Source organism: Neopelma chrysocephalum, unplaced genomic scaffold, assembly GCF_003984885.1.
Source record: "Neopelma chrysocephalum unplaced genomic scaffold, ASM398488v2 Primary Assembly neopelma1_70, whole genome shotgun sequence".
Classification (NCBI taxonomy): domain Eukaryota; kingdom Metazoa; phylum Chordata; class Aves; order Passeriformes; family Pipridae; genus Neopelma; species Neopelma chrysocephalum.
The window spans coordinates 2,643,085-2,664,541 of NW_020897730.1; the positions used below are offsets into that span (position 1 = coordinate 2,643,085).

A 21,457-nucleotide genomic window follows, 5' to 3' on the forward strand; every position below is an offset into this window, starting at 1 on the left:
TTTTTTAATATCAGCCACACAATCGCACTATGTCTGAATGGGTATCAACGTCTGCATCTTCTGGCATCCTTGTCTTATTAATTAAACAATTTTGCATCCTGCTTACTGCCAAAATCTTCAGGCCAATGAATAAAAAGAGGGGCATCTGAACTTCATTTTCCTTGGATATTGTGTTTTTTCTGTTCCTTCTTTCTTAATGAACTTCAAAGGATTACCACTAGACATCAGTATTTCCCTGTAGCTATTAAGTAATGTAATTGCAAAATAATTTCATTCTTATAATGCTTTCCATACCAGTTCTTCAATCACTCTGAGTCTTTTGAAGTCTAATATTGAAGTATTTCATAATTTAGAAATAATGGCCTGTACTGTTTTTGTGTGGGTATAGTAGGTGGTAGAGCCCACTAGCAGATTTTTAAAATAAAATGTAAATGGAGACTAGTACAGGTCAATATTTTAGAAAATATTTTATTCCTTTGCCCCAAAATATCCCGTGATATATAACACACAGTATATGGGCCTGACCCTGGTTGAAAAATGGATGTGATTGAACCAGCAAATCAACCTAAAAATCCTGGATGACTACACAATTATTGTCATACTGATAACTGTAAATTATAAATTAATGTTATAGTTATTAATCTTATAGCTATATCATCAAGCTGTGACATATGCATGATAAATTGATTCTTATACAGTAGAATCTAATTTGTGCATTTTCTCATTTGCCCCGAAGTATATAATTCCTGACTGCTGAAAAAAGCTGTAATAACAGAGTACTAGAGTAAGGTCAGTGTTAATAGAGTTGTTTCCATGTTCAAACTTCATTACAAAGTATTTACTAGTAGGCTATTAAAAAAATCATAAATAATTTCAATTAAACACTTGTCAAGATAAATGAGGAAAGTACATCTTGCATGTATTAATTGCTTGTTCTCTTGTTTTGTAATTAACAAAATTTGCTAAATTTTAAATGACCACTCAGTCATTAGTCTGTGAAAGATTCCATGATGTACACGAGCATTTAATGTTCACCTCAGTTAGACCCTCTCTATCTACAGCTGTTTGAAATGAGTAGATATTCAACTAAAAAGAGATTAATATACCTGCAGAAATACACTGAAATGTATATGTGAATTTACTTGCATGTATGTATTCAGTGAATGCATCCTGCAAAGTCATATAGAATTTATCAGTGTAAAGGCATCAAAATTGCAGCCAACCAGCTCTGATTTTTACACAGTAAAGATCTGCACTATGAAGGCAAGAAAGAAATAGGTCTTGAAGGAAAAAATGTTGAAGAGCATCTTCTTTGTTCATTTACTGGTTTTCAGAGCCCTTTGTTTTCTGAACATTATAAAGGGAAAAGTTTGTGATAATAAATTACTGCTCTTTTCTCACCTTCAGCAATTCTCGTCTGAACATTTTGTGATGTGTCTGACACCTGTCTTCTTATTCAAGGGCTCAGAGGAGAGCACAGTCTACCTAGTAGGAAAGCTTTTCCTCCAAAAATAAATAAGCAGTTTATTATGGATGATGTACCCAGGATGAGTCCAAAAATCTGGTCTGTCACTGGAGCAGTTTTGTGCTACCTTTGTGTTCAGGACATAGCAAGAACAAATGTCACCAACTTCCATTTCCTTTAGTGCTGCTGACAAAGTGGCTTTATTCTGCTGTTCACTGCTCCTGTCTGTTTGCTGAAATTTGTCTTGGATGCATCATTGCTTTTTAAAATGTTGTGACCAGTTCTTCTTGTGACACTCTCAGAAGGGATCTACCAGAACATTTCTGTCTGCAGTTCTGAGCACTGCAAGCCCAAGTCAGGTTGGGACCACATGGGCTTTAGTTCACTGAGCTGATATTATTCTATAAAAGGAAGTTATTCTGGGCTTTAATTTCTAAACTTTGTGGTTTTCTTTCCTTTATTCATAAATAATGTGCCATGTTGTGTCACACAGAGAAGTAGGCAGACTCCTCCCAGTAAGGAAGGAGAAGAGATACCTTGGCTTCTAGAGTAAAACTCAATTCTCCTAAGCTGTAGATCTGCCACTCCCAGGAGCACAGAATGAAATCTGAGCCCAATTAGAAACGCAGGTTTTTCTGAGGTAAGAAGGTGGCCCTTGCAGTGCTGTGCAGAGACGGATAACAACTGAGCCAGTCTACTACAAAGCTGGAGTCAATTCTTGGGTCTGGCTAATTTAGGGCCTGCTGTAGGTACAGCATTTTAAGACAGTAAGGGAAAAAGAGAAAGGTACATGATTTTAGAGAAAAGTACATATTCTAGCATGGCATTAGGCTGAGACCAATGAACAGTTGCATAAAATGAGGATAGTGGAGTCTTATTGCTATTGCATAGGTTCAGGATAAACAGGGTAACCACTCTTAGCATGTCTAGGATAAAAGCTGTTGTGTGTCACCACAGGGGTTCCAATCTAAATTGAATTCAGCAATTCGTTTGAGGTTACAAAAGTACCACACTGAAGCTCAGGTCTCGAAGCAGCCAGGTGCAATACCAATGCACCAGCCCCAGATAAGGGCCTAAAAAGTCCCTTCAGCTCCATCTTTTGTTACTTTCTGTCACTTCAACATAAAATAAACCTCATACAACTCCAGAGATAAAAGCTTCATGAACAAAGTAAGGAGCTTTAGTTCTGCATTGGTGCAGGTCTGGTGAAAGAAGCCTTAAATCTTTTCTTTAGTATCAAGAAAATGATTAGTCACACTTCATACCCTCGGTGAAAACAGAGTGAATAGGGATATTGTTGCCACTGGGTGTTTGGCCTTATTACTGCAGCAATTTGAGGCAGACGACAGTGTCTCATTTCCTGCCACTCACAGTCACTCTGCATCCCAGTAGGTGCTGGGGAGATTCTGACACAAATACGACTCCAAAGTACATTTTATCTGATTTAAATAATTTCTCTTTTACCCAATCCTCATTGTTTTCCTTTCCACACATTTCACCACCTTTGATGAAGACCAGTTCCTGCTGGTTTTGCTTTACTGGGGGATTTGCAGTAGAGAGGAAGCTATACTTTTTATCCATTCCCTTGCTTCCCCAGAAGGTAGAGGTTTGGGGGTTTTCTTTTTCTCTCCCTTTTTTACCACCAAAAGCCCTGACAGCTGGAGACATCATGTCAGTTTTATTCTCTCAAATTAGCAAATTCTCAAGTTTTGATTGTGGCCACTCACTTCAAGGTTTACATTAAAAGCACATTGCACATGCTGCCCTCTCTTAATGTTTCTTTTTATGCATTTGTGAAATGATCCAAAAAAAAAAAATTGTCTTTTAGTGAAAATATAGAGATGTTTTTAGATTAATTCTTGTAAATTAATTCTCACACTGTCAAGTTAATGTTCACACCATCAACAAAATACTTTTTAAAATACAAGTTATTAATTTATCCTATATTATCTTTTCATATTACTTGCTTTTGTCCTAACAATCAGCTACAAGTATTTGTAAAAACTAATGTAAGAATAAGTTCTCTAACCGTATTAACAGCCAGCAAGCTGTCTGTTTCTCTGTTATATAAGGTGGGGGAAAAAAATCAAATAAAATTGTAAGATTTTTATTTCTAATAAAACCTGTTCAAAGAGGATGAGCTGCAGCTGAGTTTACTAGTGACTATAAGCATTTTACCGTGAAGTGTCTCATCTTTTATATTAAGAGAAAAATTTCAATAATCTGTTAATAAACACAAGGAGCTGTATTGCACTTAGCAACTGATCACCAATTTCAAATCAAAACATTACCTGTTGCAGTTAGCATTTTGTTCAGCAATTGTAGTACTCAGTGTCTCAGTAGTTGCTAATTTTGCCACTTAAAAATGAAACCAGAGAGCTGAGTCTCCAACAGTCTGAAATTACTCACTGAGCACTAAGTACTGCTAAAAAGACTGTCTTGTTTATCTGCCTCCCTACATCTAATAGATACTTTCTGTTTACAATTCCAGTATTGCCATATTTGCTCTTACCTGTTTCTCTGTGAAAGCAAGCCTGCAAAACCTTAACAACCTCATTTATGTGCCATACTCTGTTCATACAGTATTTTGCTACCCAACTAACTTCAAGATCTAGCTTTAATAGTCTTACAAAGAAATCCAGATTGCTTTTTTCTTCTAACTAAAGAGTTCTGTGTTTGCCTCTTTAGGTACTTCTCTCTCATTTGTAGTTGCATTAAAGTGTAATTGGTCCTTACTCTTAAGTAATCATTTTTATGTAAATGCATTACAAACAATTTTCTCCAAGACTCTTAATGAACCATTCATTGCAAGAGGCATGGCTGGTACATATTAAGCTTTCTATTGTAGCAATTGAAATATTCTTCTGCATTCCCCCAGTCTTCCCTGGAAACAGGGTATCCGGTTTCTACACTTGCATAATTGCAGGGTTCGGTTCATTTATTCTTATTGTAAAATCAGATTTAGGCCATTTTTTTCCTCATGTCACTCAGTTCTCTCACACACATAATTAACAGTTTCTTAGCAGTCAAGAACAGTTTATAATCATATTTAATAGTCAATTTTAAAAATGCAAGACGACACCATGATGATTAATAGAGAAGAAAGTGAATCAGAAACTCTTATCTCCATTTCTGTTACTGAGCCTGGAGCTAGTGATACTTAGTAACATTACTGACTGGCTACATTTTTAGCTGAAATGTCATTGTTTGAGCATCCCATTGCATATTATCAATGCCTTGAGAATTTTTAAACTCACCAGATCATTTCTGCACAATTAAAGAAAGTTACTGCGAAAAAAGACTTGACACATTTATGAGAGCAATTAGACCTCATGAAAATATGAACTCCCTGAAATGTTTTTCTAGGCAGTGACAACCTCACATTATTTACTGTGAAGAAAAGTCTTAGTGTAGCTAGAAAAAAATAAATATCAAAGCAGACTTAAGAAAATAAATATTAAAAAAAAAGACATTACTTAAAGCTTGGTGGAATTTCTCTTGGCTACAGAGACAGTTCTGCAGAAGCAGTACAGGTAAATTTACAATATAAAGATAACCCAGAAGCAAAGAAAATGTCTACAGTGGTTTGTGGGGAAAAAAATAAATATTATTTTAATATTATTATTATTATTATTATTATTATTATTATTATTATTATTAAATAAATAATAATTTTCTTTCTGATGGCAGTTATCCTTTGTGCCAAATTCATTTCAGAATTATTTACTCCATTCTTCCTTTAAAGGCATATTAATGCCAGGCCTCAGTTCTTCCCAGAAACAAGAGGGTCTTGCAAGTAAAGAAAACTGGATTTTGTTGGCCAATATTTGCCTGGGTAACAATCCAAGGAGAGTCTAGAGAAAGATGTAGTAAGGTAATAAATAATGTAACTGGTATGTGACACCGCACAGATCCCACACACACCATCTCCCTCAAATGGAGTAGTTTCAGCATTGTCTAAATTATTACTTTGGTTTGTTCCCTTATCTGTGCCATGGTTCAGGGCAGAAGGATATTTCACCTTCCTCAAAGGCCCTCCTGCTGCTAAAAATCAAACATTTAGAGATTTGGATAAGCCTGTTAAAGAACATGTTGAGGCACATGTTCTTGAGGCATCTGACACTTGTTCAGTACGGTGCTGTCCATTTTTCCTGTGAGTCTGAAGCCCAGTCTGTTTCTATTAACCCTTTTGAAGTAGCAGATTGTTTATGTTGGGTTGCTGTGCTAAAGGTGCAGCACTGCAAATTCCATCCCCTTAATGAGACCCTTCTTGCTGGCCTTCATTAATTCAGGATAGTCCCCATCCTGGAGAAGATGGAGGAAGCTTTATCCAGTTTCAAGTCCAGGACTGAAGGAAGACACTGGGATTATTTTCATATTCCACTTCATGCTTTTGCTTCCAATACAACTAGTTTATATGTTTCAGTTCATGCTAGTTTAACACAATAAATGCTCAGAAAGCTGCAGCACAATCACATTGCAAGGATGGATAGTGCCTAAATCTGGACAGGTATCTTTCCACTTGCTTTGTTGCCTCAGACTCATCAATATAATTTCAGTCCATGTGAGCAGCCTATGAGCTAAAAATTACCTGACAACGTGCAGAACAGTCCATGAGGAAGCAGAACTGAAAGGCTAATTAGGGCATGTTGTAGTTACTATACAAGAGGCAGTGAGTAGAAGGGCTGAAAGGCACAAGGACTAAAGCACTGTGGGATGGATGGTGGAGAACTACCCGTGTGAGCCCCAGAGATCCCTGGCCTGCAGCAATCCCACCCCAGGCTGGCTCTGTGCTGAGCCAGCTGTTGCTCACATGATGTGCAGCTCGAAACCAAGCAGAACTTGCACACTCCACGTGCTTCAGGAAAAGTGTGTGAAGGTTTTCAGGGGAATGATGATCAGAATGGACACCATAAAGCCCTGAGCTGTTGTGTAAATAATTATCTATGTAGGCATGCCCCCAGTTTAAGAAAAACCCAGAGCTTTCTTCCTCTGTGGGCACTTACATATGGCTACTGGTGGACACTTTATTTTGCTTTTCCATTTTCTCCCTGTATGGGCTCCTTCTTCATTATCTGTGTCCAGAGCTGACAGGAAATTATAGTTACAATCTTGTCAGCTACTTTAATTATAATACTGCATTACAATGATGTTACTGTATGATTCTAGAGAGTTAGAACCAGGCCCAGGGAAGAAGTATTAAAAAATATCACTAAAAAAAAAAATTTGTTATTATTATTCCTGAAAAACCTGCTGCCCTGCTCCTTAAGACCTTCCACAAGCTGGGAATATAATTGCTGCCATGTATCATTGACCTGGTTGTTCTGGGCAGTGCAGTTTGCCCCTGCCAGAGCATCACTTCTAAGCAACGTGTTGTTGTCCTCCTTGCACATGATTATGAAAAGGCTGCAGTCAGGCACAGACTCAAATGACTTTCCCCTGCTGCAGTCATTCAGTACCAAGTGATCCCAAGTCATTTAAATGTAATAAAATTATTTTTTCCCTTTCCTATTCAGTCTCTGACAAATTTTTTCAAAAAGTCTGAAGTCCTATATATTACACTTATGTTAGTCCTACTTTTACAATTACTGTCAGATAGATTATGGTCAGATCATACCATGTATTAATTGAAACAAATTTTCTACAGCCTCAGGCCAAATACACAACAGTACAAGTGTTATGAATGCATGATTGTCCAAGTAGAAGATTCAAGATCTACAGGATTTTTAGCAAAGTAAAAAAAAAACCATCTAGTTTGTTTGAAAGATGCTCTTATAAAATATATCTCAAATTTCTTCTGTTATAAAAAGCTGATAACAGAATAATTTTCTTATTTATGCAACCTTTTGCAAACCTAAGTAAGAAAATAGAAGCAGCTAACACTGGTTTTTCTTTGAATTTCAGGTATTGTTGCAGTCCTTTTCTGTGGAGTTACACAGGCCCACTACACCTACAATAATCTGTCACCAGATTCCAAAATGAGAACTAAACAGGTAGGGCATGGAAATAATTGACTTTGTGTCTTCAACTGGTGTAAGGAATAACAGTTACTGGAATATAGCTGGATGGCATTTCACTGATGCAAGGCCAGAGGCTTATGTCTTCACTAGGGGAAAGACTGGAGAAACAGTAACTATTCTCTGGATAAGAAAAAAATATAAGAATAAAAGAATCTGTTCTTCCCAAGAGACCTGAAATGTCAGTTAGGTGTGCAGACAACAGTTCACACCAGCCTCCATACAAAAATGCTTCAAAGTTAAGGAAATCAAAGAGCTCTGGTAAGACAGAAGTGGTCTGAGAGGCTGGATCCATGTAGATTTTTGGAAAAGGACTGTCTAAACTACAGTCTGGCCCACAGACTTCATTAAAAAGTGACATAATTAGAAGGATAGTGATTTTTTTTTCCATTGTATTATTTAGAGCTTTAGAGACAAGAGAAATTTGGTCATCTGCTTTTTGTTTGAACAAGTGACTAGTGCAATTGTAATTATTTTTTGAAACTTGGAGATGTTCACAGATCTATGGCATTGCAATGTTCAAAATACTTTTCAGCACAAGGAGTAATTTTAGACTACCCTGCCACTACCTAGATCCTATAAAAAGTCATTTAAATGCAGTTTTCTTCCCCTTTAATGTTGACTCATATATCCCATGAACACCAGGTTGTAGAAAATCTATCTCCTAGAACAAAATGGAAACACACAGTCCAATACTATAATTTTCATGATGTGATCTGGTACCTTTTTCAGCAGCTCCTCTTTTCTAAGCATTGGAAATTTTACGTAGAAAATTTCATCGTTTCTTGCACATCTCAATTTAATCAAAAATCCAATTTTCTATCAAAAACAGCTTGATAGAAAAAAATACTGGCCACAGTGCCAGCTCAACTGTCAGAGTCTCACAGATTTTAAATCACAAAAAAGTTTCTGGTCAGTACTTCCATAATAAAGTGTTAGCTATTGAACAGGGTAAGACTTCTCAATTGCATTTCTTCATACCAGCAGAGACTGATGCTTTAAAAAGTATTCCAGCAGAGAAGTAACCTTTCTCTGATGACTGTATTGTAAGGGAAGGACATTTATATCTACTATAGAATTGTTTCTGTTTTGCAGAAATACTGAATTAAATTTGCCATTGCTACCCTTGCATAGAGCTTCAAATTTGAATACAAGGTTTTTTCAGGGATTCATCTGCATGATTTAGTGATGCATAGCCTCAGACAAAGAAAAAGAAAAATGGTGATATTTTTAATTACATATGGAGCTTTTTCAACTGCAGAATTAACTAACATTTTGTTTAAACACATACTGGTTTTGTTCATGTTTACTCTGTTATTCCCTTCTATTCAAGAAGTGCAAATAAAATAGTGAAAATAAACTGGATTTACCCTTGAACACACAGAAAAGGGATTATGTGTTTCTCTATGGAGTTATGAGTTTTATGCACCCTTTTCTATTCTGTTTTTCTCTTCCCCCATAAGCTCTTAATCCTCAGCCTCCTTTATGATGTAGTTCAAAAATTGTTGTTAAATTCCTTTGAATTCTTCTAATTTATTTTCTAATCCAAATATTACTCTTTCACTTGCAGCTGTTTCAGTGAGACCTGCACTGCCTCTTTCTTTCTCTTCTCCCAAGAATTCTCATCAAGCAAATTTAATAAGCCATACACTTGGCATTCTCATAATCATATATGACTTCAATGCATTTCAAATTAATATTGTTGCTCAGATAGTTGGCTTTGCTCCCAATCTGAGTCGTTTTTATTACTCATTACTGGCCAAAATCAAGGGCTTTTCAGTTCATTTATAGAATTATTCCAAAGCAGTCTCTCTCTTTTGTTACAATACGACAGAAGTTTCAATAAGGAGTTCTGAACTGTAATGCACACTACAAAACAGTGAGTTAAGACTCAGGCTAAAGCTAACAAAAACCATGGAAATTAGATTTAAAACTCTAAATCTGATTGTGAAATTGTGTTAGCTGTTTTTAAATAAATGCATTTTCTTTACTGCTTTGCATAATTTTCTTTAAATTTTTTACTGAATTTTAACATTTCATAGCTTGATGGTAAAATTCAGCATACAATGATAGAGAAGGTATTTCTGACTATAATGCTGAGTTCTGCATATCTCATAATACCTCATCATTTTTTCTTAAAAAGTAGGTAAGGGAGAAAAAAAGACAAATATGTTTTTCTTCAGTTATTGATATAAAATGAAAACTTATCTACAGTTCTTAAATGAGAATTTAAGAACCTCAATTAAAAATGCCTGTTAAAAAATGCCATGCAATTATTAGTCCCCATGTATTCTTTATTATCCTGTCAATCACTGTTTAACATTCCATGAAAGAGAAATACTGGATTTCAAGCATCTGCATCTGGAAGTATAAAGTAACATTAATCTTGTAAGAAAAAACTGATTATTGGAACACTGTCACAAGAAAAGTAAGATAACAAAGATTTAGTGAAAATGGAGGCTTTAGATAGTTTTCATTCAATTCACTTATCCCAATTCTCATTAAGTGTTTATAAACATTCTCTCTGTGTGTTTTTACTGACTTTTTTAACATGAAAGATGTTTTATGGCAGTATTTTTAAGTCATTCTCATTGACCTGACTATGGTCATAGTGGTTTTAACATTGCAATCGACCATGCCCTCCGTGGCAACAAGGTTAGGTCAAACAGAGTGCTCCTGAGTCTCAGACACTTAAAGTTTAATTTATCCAATATATCTTTCACGAAGGAGAAGATGAAACTGCTGGGATCAGATCGAAAGCTATTTGATTCCGAGCAGCTTTCTCTGGAATTATTTACAGCTGCTATATCACCTCACGTTATGCTGCAGCCAAACAACAGTTGCTTCTAAATCTTGGGACATTATAGCTCAGATTTTACATTAGGCTTCAGATGTACAGTTGGGCTGGGTTGATTTGCTCTGCTACAAGTAAGTCAGCAGCTGGGCAGGGTGTTGTGAGATAAATGGAAATCCCTAGTTTGTTGAAAGTGGGCAGTATAAATCCCTACAGGTCACCTGTAGAAAGGGATGCATGCACAATACTGTGTTCTCTATGGGAAGATAAGATACACCTCGCTATCTTTTTCTCTCTGCCCTCTCTCTCTTTCACTCAAATGCCAAGCTAAGACAGTACATTTTCCTGGTGGGGAGGTACTGACTAATGGCTATAAATGTTACCCATCATACTTAAGAGTTGTATCATTTTCTGGTTATGTTCCTTTAACTCTGGGGAACAACCACAATGATGAGAATGGTACAGGGCAATATCTTTCTTTGGTTAAGTTTGCAAGGATATGGAGAATTCTGTTCACAGACAGCGTAGAGTGTCAGCAACAAATTCTGGAAAGGGAATTCTGAAAGGCATCTCCTATGGGAGTAGAGCCAGGGAATTACAAGAAGACACCAGAAAGCATGTCCAGCCAACAAGGGAGTGTGTCACACACTGCCCTGCCTGTCTCCATTCATTCCACCAGTCTAACCCTTGTTCACATAGTCACCTATGAAATAGTTGTGTCTAACAAGCTAGTGAAGGTTGCTATCTCAAATTAAATGTACTAGCCTTTCTAACCACCTTAGAGTTAAACAGTGACCTGTTTTGCTGACCCTGACAGCAACCCCATTATGGAACACCTGCCTTAGAGACAAAAGCTTCTGGCCTGATTGTTCAGCTGCACTGGGCGTGCAGTGTGCACAAGATGCCACATTAAGATTTCAGTGGCCCTTCACCTCCAAGGTTTTACATGGGTGGGACAATGAGGTAAAGAAAAAACAAGAGAGCTCAGTGCTGCTTAACCTCTGAGTAACTTTACCAAAGCATTTACTCTCACTAAGATGCTTGAGCAAATTAGTTTAGACTGGAGGACTGAAAGTTCAGACTGGTCTTGGGGCTTTGCTCATTGATGGACATAGTACTGATTGGTTCAAATTTTACTCTCCGCACTATAAATCATGTCTCCACAGACACGTGATTATCTCTGATTACTAGAAGTCATCATTTTGCAGAGGAGCAGCTAATATTTTCTGGAAATCCCTTGAAAATACCTGGAATTTTAAAAGCTTTCCTAGCTCGTTGATGACATAGCTGTATGTTTTCCAACAAGCACATAGGCTAGGGATCAATCCAACTGATTGTTGGATCATAAATTAAGCTGCATTCCAAAGAAACTTTGGTGTAAAAGGATTGTGTTTATAAGTATCTTAAGTTAATTCTAATTAATCATATTCATCAAAACACGTTGAAAAACAGTCATAAAACATGTATTTTTTAATTTCTCAAAAACTGTAAATCAAATCATTATAGTCTCTTGACCCTAGTATGTTATTATTACTTTCAATATAGACTTTAGACTTAGAATAACAGAATCACTAAGGTTGGGAAAGATCTCCAAGATCATCAAATCCAACCATCGACTGAATATCACTATGGCCTCTGAACTATATTGCAAAGTGTCACATCTATTCATTCTTTGAGAACTTCTGGAGATGGTGACTCCACCACTTCCCTGGGGAGCTTATTCCAATGCTTAGGTTGATGCTGCTCCATCCATGATTATAGACTCAATTCAGAAGCAAATTGAAACAGTAAAGTAAAAGTAAAAGTAAAATATGGCAATGGAGGTGTAAAATCGACTGAAAGGGGGGAAAGCAATCAATTAATCAAAAGAGTATTACCTGAACTCCAACAGATACTTTTTACTAAAAAGAGCTTTGTAGGACTAAAGGCAAAGAGGTGGCTGAAGTCAGGTTTTGGCTCACAATATCCAAATGACACACCATTACTGTGATTGGTCATTCTGCTGCTTTTCTGCTGGCCTATGTGTCTTGTAAACAAGTTACAAGCAGACCTACAACCACCACTGAAACAACAGATCTCCTTTCTCTAGACATAGGATACAGTGACTGACTTTTAGGATTCTTCCATCGGCTGTCTTTTCATAAGAAAATCAATAAGGCACTGCAAATTCTGCTCCAGTTACAGAGTGATTTCTCCTGAATCTGTTGTTAAAAACACATGCCAGGAGCTGCAGCTGCTGTTGTTATCTTTCTGTGAGAGAAGGAAGCAGCTGAGCAGAGCTGGCCATGTGTTACCAACGCCCAGATTGCATCGATCTGTTTTACAAAGGGTCCCACCCAGGATATCTTGCACCTGAGAGAAGTAGCCCTCTAAATTCACAGGGAGAAGCAGCAGCACAAAATGAAATAGGTTGAGTACCCTTATCTTAAACTCTCCACAGTCCACAGGACATGTGTGTGCCCTGTGGCTTTAGTTCTGCTATTTGTGTGAGCATCTAAGAGACCGAACAGCAGAGCTGGGCTTACTTCTATAGCACACAGCCTATACTAATATATCTCTGGCTAATGCCTACTATTTTCTGTTATCAGACATTGGATTGTTCAGAGATAATGTGTTTACACTTCTGGGAAGAAAAGTAAACACACAAATGTCAGGTTATAATGGCTCCTACAATTCAATCTCTTGACTTATAAAAACTTTGAGAGTATTTCAAGACTGAGAAAACCCCTACTTACAGCAAAATGTCCTCGATAATTAGCCAGGCACAACTACCACAAAACGTAATTACCATCCTTTTGAAATGAGCAGCCTAACTGACAGCTGTTGTGATTTGTTCAGAAACTCTACTTAGGGAAAAATGACCTTTAAGGCACTGCAAGAGGTCAGGTGTTTCCAAATACACAATTAGCAGAGAGAAAGACTGAGAGAAAAGAAAGTTATCTTTCAAACAAGGTTACCACCAGTACCAGATTCTAATCAGCCTTTGCATATGTGCTGTGCAGGAGGAATCTGTTTTCCCAGCACAGTCTCAGTGCCTACAGGAAAATTTCATGGTAGAATATTTTTTTTATTATATTCCAAGGTATACAGCACCACTGGCTGTTGGATATGAGATAACATATTTGATGGCTAGTACTCTGAGGGTAAACTGAAAATTCTTCTTAACTAATTCATGGCACTCAGGTCTGGGAAAAAAAGACTCGGGTCTTCAAAAAGTATACAAGAGGTCTTTGCCTAAAGGATCCAGTAAAGTGCAAATTCCTGGTTAGCATTAAACAGGTTGCATGCATGAAGTACTTTCTTCCATTTAAGTGGAGACTGAGCATAAAATTTAGCTCTGATGGGCACTGTCTCCATCTGTTTCATGGTTCCCTTTCTGCAGCTGAACAAAAAAATCCTGAATTTCCAATGTCCTTGAACTCCTGCAAGGGCATTCAAAAGTTAGAAAGACTGGGGCTTCAAACAGTGCTACTCAGAAAAGAGCACAGGTGACCAACTTACAGAGGTCAATAGAAAGGTCTGGAGAAAAAGCTCATTCTGATAACAAAAATATGAAAATAAAATAGCATTTGGAAAGACTTATTTGTATTGGAATAGCATTAGTAGAGTTTTGCCCATTTTAACTAATTTTGCTTAAAGTAAATACTTTGGAAATGAGTAACATTAGGGAAAAACCTTGCTCTTGTTTTCTTATAGTGCACACAGATTTTTTTTTTTTTTGGATGAGGCCTGTAGCAAAACCTTCATTTTGCAGCTGTTCAAAACAATCAGGGAGAACACAAAAATGCCCCCGTTGTTTTTGTTTCTGAGAGAAGAAAATGATACAAACATAAAAAGTTCGTAAGCACAGTTAAAAAAGAAGAATGGTTTATGCTGCATTTAGCATATGGATATTAGGAGTAGACACCTGAAACTGTAGGTAGAGATTCCTGCTAAGTTTGAGATAACTAACTTATGCTAGAAACAACACAAGTCACAGCCTTCTGCCCTTCTAAGAGTCCAAAAACTGGCGTCTCTAGACATTAGCTCTCATTACAGCTCCAGCCTAAGTACCCTGGAGAGAACAGCCCCTCATTCTTGTCCTGTGCTTTCTCTTACAACCTCCACTTTTCCCTCCTGAGGCACTGCTGAGCTGCAGTGGTGTCCTGGACATGCTGGCTGAGCCCTGTGTTCCCGAGCTGCAGTGCCAGAGCTTGGTAGCTCAGTGCATCTCTGCAGAGCCACCCGGGCTGTTAGAAACACGTTGCTCTCCTTCATAAATTGCCTTCTTTTCTCTAAGTGAAAATGCACCACACACGTGGTGCTTGTAATAATTATTACCTTTAAAATGGATTGCAACTGACAGGACGTGTACAATGAATTCCAGATCTCTGCACAGCTATTTTGTTTAGCAGAAAAAGCTGAAGTCTGGAAACATGCCAGGTGCATTGTTTGACCAGATGTATCATAAGATCTTATGGAACCCTGCAGAATAGTATAATGCCATAAAGAAAGCTAAAGCTGCTTACTGTATGGGTTTAACAAGAAGAATCATAACAACACAAGAAAATCATGATTTCTGCAAAAGGAATTATACTACCATGTCTTTCAATCTGAATTTCTTAACAAAATCCCTCATTTTCTGACTGATGTTCCTGATTACTTAACCATGCTAAAAGAATGTTAATCTGCAGTCTCTTTACATATGACTCCCCTTAAATTTATGTGGAAATGCTGTAATTGTTTCCTCTCTTTCAGCTGTGAGCTACATGATGGATGGTAAACAGCTTGGAAACATTGCTACGAGTGAAGCGATAACAGTAGACTTTATGGTGTATCAGTAATTACCTGCATAATTTATGGTTTATATCATAAATTAGCTGCTATCCTATCCATAATACTGAAAATACTGGGTGTGCACATTTAGAAATCTTGTTAGAGTATTCAGTCTTATACTTCATTCTGCATTTTTCATTTTTCCTGTTTTTGCACACCTGCATTAGTGACTCCTTAACTGCAAATGTGCACGTGTGCTCTGGCCTCATTAGTTCCCATCAAGCAAAGTGTCCCCATATTTTATAAGGAATATCATATTCTACTATCTTACACGCACAGCCCCCTGAATAAAAAAAGTACTTTGGACCTATAAAGAAGAGAAAGTCTCTTGAAAAACAAATCAAAAACCATTTTCCTTCATTTTTCTTAAGCACAGTAACTGGAAAATACAACATGCTCAAATGTAATTCATACCCTGAAGTAACCCAGAACTGCAGTGAAGCAGTATTTCTACAGAGAAGCTCGTCTTGTTGAAAAATGATGTCATTTTTGATGCTGGTAGGCTAAGGAACATAATGCCATATGCAAACTAGTTTCCAAATGGCTTCATTAAAGTTTTTACAATCTGTTTAAACATTAAACATTTTCTTTAAATATTAATAAAGATCTTAGATTGTTAAGGTTATAGTTTACTCTTTACAGCACAGTAGCAGATGCCAGCAGTTAGCTAACATATACCAATTGGAATTATAACCTATAGGCCAAAATCTCATTGGCATATGGAGAAATGTGTAATGAACTTCCAAACTGAGACACATACTGTAGTTTCTTTGAAAGGTGCCCTGAATCACAAATGAGACTCTCATATATCTTCATCTGTGCAGGGGAGTCAAACTGCATGGGGCTACGTAAGCTACTGCAGAGCCCAAAAATGCTTTATGTAACTATGCAGATCATGTTATTGTGTCTCTCTTGATCTTCTCACAAGATGTTTGAAGAGTGATCTCTGAAACTTTTCTCCCTACTGTGGGTAGTTAGCACTCATCCCTAGTTTTTAAGTCTGCATCAATGCAAATATCCAGCCTTGTACCCCACTTCTGTAAAGCACATCTAGTTTTGTGAAGAGAATTCCCTCTACGCGTGTAGCCTGTCAAATCAAGGCCCTTCCTAATTACTGCCACCCTCCTCATCACTGCAACTGTGGAGTGTACAAAGAATAAACGAAAATCAGTCTAGTGCTGGGCTATGAACATATTCACGCATCATCAACGTGTAGTGCTGAAACAGAGCAGGGTGCAGGTCAGTGTCCTGTACTGAGGGTGTGTATGGGTACCTTTAGCTTGAAGTATATCATAAACAATCTCGTGTTTTGTAAAAGTTGACAATTACAATTCCCTTAAACATGTAGTCGGTCCCTACTCTCTCGTCTGAGAATCTGTGACAAGGATAAAAAATAAAGGTAGGATTCTTTGTTTAAGTCTTTCTTAATTTTTCATACAGGTAAAGTAATTTAGTAGAGTTTTAGATAATGAACCAAAGCCCGTTGACATTAATGAGATTTGGCTTATGCTATAAATGAACAGGTTCTAAATATAATGATAACAGAAGTCAAAACAGTCTCTTATTTAAAATACAGTTATGTAATGGCAATGATTTTCTCTAACTAGGAAACACTGACACTTCACATTATTATGTGATTTTACTACGGGATTTATCAATAAATTTTCCAATTAGGGAATGAATCTCTAGAAAATATTATCTGTTTTGTATTTCTATGCATAGTACATTATACTGCTAAATTGGAGTGCAGTAAAATTATTCAGCACATGGGTTTACATAGTTTTTAATGTTAAGGGTATTAGTAATAGACTCTGTAATTATAGCCCTGTGTTGCCTTACACTTGCATGAGTACGTGTCACCGTGCTCATAATTGCTTTCCTGCGAGGACACTGTGTTTGGAAACGCAATTAAGAGAGCTATTTCTGGCGTGGTTGGAGAGGCTGCACTGGGATCTTTGCAGAGCATCAGGAGTTTTTTGTTGAACGTGGACTGGCCTCACCCAAAGAAGCCAGTGTGGTTTGGGAGCTTTGCTACTTTTTTACTTTATATTTTTTTAAAAACGGTGATACTTTTGCCCTGCCCAGAGAGCCTTGGGGCAATGGGAGGCCTTAAGAAATCCGAGTTTGTATTATCAAACTGCCATTGACAAAGATCCATTCTTGCAGTCTGAAATACGTTTTATATGTTTCTTCTTTTTGCGTGACTGCTGATTCCTCACAGTTCTCTTTCAAGAGTTATCATCTGAAAAATTCCCTATCAGCTAAAAAAACTGCACAAAAGCTTTGGTCAAAACTTTTTAGAAGTATGTAGCTAACACTAAAATTCTCACACAATAAGCTGCAAGAAGAAAATACATGTAAATAAGGCATTATAATAGTCTAAAGCCCTTGCCAGCATCCTGTCTTTTTACTGACTGCACAGCTGTGTTTCCATTACACGATTAATGGATTTGCTACCTTCAAAAGAGACATTTGTACCAAATGGTGGCACAGTGCAAGAAATACTAAACAGCTGACTATAGCTCATCTCTTTCTCATGGTACCGTCTGTGCACATAATTAAGGGCTAAAAAGCTCTTTTGTCAAAATTTTTCAGACTAAATGTCTAAATCATGACTGGGATTCAAATAAGTGCTCTGTCTTTGCACATATTTTGGTACCTATCTACTTTCATTAACCTACAATAATGAAATAGCATGCAAGTTTGAGCATCTATTTCAGGCTTTTGACTTTTAATTCTGCTCCGGTCACACCAATCAAGGGGGTTCTGCTTTCCTACAGATTGTTACAGAAGGTATTTTTAAGTTGCATTAGTATTATTTTCACTACAGAGACTTAATTTTATTTAAAATAGTCTCCTGATCTCCCAAATTTAAGTACAGTTGAAGGTGTATCTTAGTTTAGGATTTCCAGTTTCTGTTTGTTTTACTGTGTGCCTGGTTTGTGAGGTTTTTTGTGATATAAGTCGTGGGTTTAGTAAAACATCACCAAGGATACCACAAGTAATTTAGTAGACCTGAAAACCCTGGAAATCCTTGCAATACTTTCTCCAACAGCTCAACAGCTTCTATTCTGTTGGTTTCAGCTAGAGTCACAATATGTCTCATTTATCTCATCTCCATAGAGCCTGCACTCTGGATTACAGCTTTAAGAAGTGTTAGATGAGAAAAGTCACGTACTCTAATACTTAAGAAAAAACCGTGACACACAAAAACATACATGCTCTTCACACTTCTCAGTCTTTTTGTCCAAATGGATCATCAGTTCTTGAATAGCAGCCTACATCAGAAGGCAGAGAAGCTGTTTAAAGATGACTGTAGAAATTAAACAAAGAATTCCCCAAATCCCCACCCTAAACATATAAGAACAGATCAGTGGACATACTAATTCAGTATCCTGCTTCAGATACTGAACTGCAGAGTAATTGCAAACAATACTGCCCAAGGGTAATATTACCACGGGGTAGCATTCTGCCAAAGTTGACTCATCAGTAATAGGTCTTCAAGTATAATAAAAGGAGCTTAATATCATCAGAATCTCAAACTATTCAACACTGTTTAGAGCAAGAGCAATTCTCAGAGTGAGGATGCTCTGCCTACCTTAGGAAGAGGTAAGGTCTTGTGTCCGTTCCCCTCCAGCCTCTATAAACAGACTTGTAAAAAAGCACTATATATATATAGAAAACCCTGAACAAATAACTGTGGCACAGAAAGTAGAGACGTTATTTAGGAAATGCTTTTTTATCTTAGATTAGGCACTGAATAAAAACAAAACAACATGTCATCAGAGAAAAATGCATGCAAATACTGCTACTCCTTTCTGGTTTAAGGTAAAATATATTTATTGCAGTTCTGCAGCTTTTTTTTCCCACAGAATTAGTTTTACAGATTGTAAAGGGAAACATCAATACTGGTAGCTAGAAGCTGCACTATATTATCTACAAAACAGATGCAAAGAGGGCAAGTATTTATCCTGTAATAGTCAGATTTGGAGTGAAATGGAGATCTTACAGACATGAAGAAAAGACATCACAGACTTTATAAGAATCTCTTTTTATTAATTCTTGATAGATTAAAGGCCCTCATATTTGTTTCTATTCCTAGTACATAAAAAAACAGCTTTCCAACACCCAAAACTTGGCAAGGAAACAAACTGGTTTTATGAACACAGTTCAAGAATTAGTATTGGAGTATATTTTCCCTCAGCAAATTGAAATGGAATAAATTGCATTTATCCTCTTTAGAAATTGAATTGATTGCTAGAGGTTAGGACTGTGGTGGCAAGTCACAGAAAAAAACCCCAAACACCAATTGAGAGGAGTGAAAGGGAGAGATGATCAGGATTTTTTGTTTTACTTTTGAAAAATCAGCTGCAGTTCCTCTAGTTCTAATATAAATGCAGAAACATAAACAATCTATTGGTTCATTGCCATATTAAAGACAACCAAAATACATTGATAACATTCCTATTTTTCTTTGATTAGAAGAAGAACAGTCATATTTTAAAGCATCTAAGTCTCTTTTGTTTCCTGAAATTTGCTTTGGCAAAGCCACAAATTGTTTCTTTCTTTTGCTTATTTTTTAACCATTGTTCCATATGTCTCTTAACTGTCAGTTAATGTCCCTATGTCCCTGCTTCCACCTGATCAGTGATTTTCTGCCTCAGAAAAATGCCTTCCAAGAAAGTATCATTCAAGTTGTTCAGAATGTCATAACCTTACACTTCATTTTTAGTGGTTATTATAATTTTGCTTTTTTTTAATTCTTTTTTTCCCCCCATAGTTTATTCCCTGATTTCAGCTTTATAAGAACACTAGCTTAATCCTAGACAGCAACATCTCAGTTTAGCACTTTGAGGATGGTTGTTTCTAGTTTATGAACCAAATAAGAATGTAGCTGATAAGCTATAGGAGCAACAGCACCATCCCCTCTCTTTTGGTGATACCTTCTATTCAGGTGTCATTCTTGGGTTATTTTTAGGTACAACTTAAGGCTTGACTTATAACAGCAAAAGTCGGCTGTGCTGCAGGAAAGGGAGGGATCTAAAAAGGTTCCCTCTCTTACAAATTGAGCCATGTTTGAGAAAAACCTACTTTGCAGAAATTCCCTTTCCTAGGCAACTTAGCAAGACTAATGTTCTAGAGCTAGATCCAATCTACTGAAGGCAACATTGAATTTCAATGCTAAATTCTAATTTAGCTGCCTAACTTTCAACATTTGCGATTTAAACTTCTTTTGTCAAGCAAAGCCATTGAAGACCAATGATATTTTTAATAATAGGATTTGCCTTTATATCTGAGGCCAAGATTTTTTTCTTTGCTGTTGCTAGTCAGAAGTGCATTCTGTGCCAGCAGTTTTATCCAGCTTCTCCCAAGCTGAATTTTTGTGATGGTGCGTAGATTATGTCAGAAAGAGTAACCATACCATGGAAATGCAAAATATTGCTGCTCTTTCCTTTCCCTTGGTGCTACTGTTTCTTTATTTCTTTTTCCTTTTCCTTTCTCAGTTCTTCCTCAGGCCTTCTCAGTCCTTTAAACCTCCCAGCTCTATAGGGAAATGGAAAGGTATTGTGAGCCTTCAATAAATCTGTTGGGGTGAAATTCATTTAATTCAGTAGCAAAGCCTACTGATAAAAAAGGCCAGAATTTTTCCCCAGGACATTAAAGATCTTGTAAGAATCTCTCTCTGCTACTGCGTGTGCAAGTGTAGAGTCAGATATGCTTGGATATCAAAATTAACACCATAAACAAGTTTATATTCTATCATGAATTTGAGTCACTTTTGCTGATTCTTTCTCTAAGCATGTTATTCAGAAATGAGCATTTTATCACTATGATGTGAAGATTCATTATAGCTGTATAAGACTTCCAGCAAGAGGTTCAAATTCAAACTTTCTTTTTCTGATTTTGAAACCCCTAATCAAAATAAAAATTAAATAAAGCAATTAGGCTATAAAAAAGTCTCCTACAATCTCAGAAAAAATATGGTAGTTCAAATTCTAACTGCATTTTAATTCAAAACAGTTAGGGAAAAGCAATTTTCATCAATTATTGATTTATCAATATCCTTGATTTCATGGAACATTTTTAATAGCTGTGTTCTAATTAAATAGCATTATTCAAATATAATAAATTTTATAACCATCACTTAACATTGACTGCTTGGGTTTTTAATAGCTCTCTGTCACCTTCAGATGTCTCTTAAAAAGTATAATCAATTTTACATCCTCGCTTCCTAGCTGCTGTTGGACTATGGAAACTCTCTGTGTGTTGATGCAAGAATATATCAGTGCAGGTTGTACCCCCGAGACAGGAGGCGTTTCCTTGTGTTGTGACCAAAATCAGCACAACTAGAGAAGGCTTGCAGGT

General features: G+C 36.8%; 1 protein-coding gene across 1 annotated transcript in view; it reads left to right on the forward strand.

Annotated features, from left to right (window-relative positions):
- SLC9A9 (solute carrier family 9 member A9) overlaps positions 1–21,457 on the forward strand; it is a 184,224-nt gene that overhangs the window by 76,275 nt on the left and 86,492 nt on the right. The window contains exon 9 of the mRNA XM_027686117.1: positions 7,370–7,458. Coding sequence (XP_027541918.1) covers positions 7,370–7,458 — 89 coding nt within the window. The remainder of the gene's footprint in view (positions 1–7,369; positions 7,459–21,457) is intronic.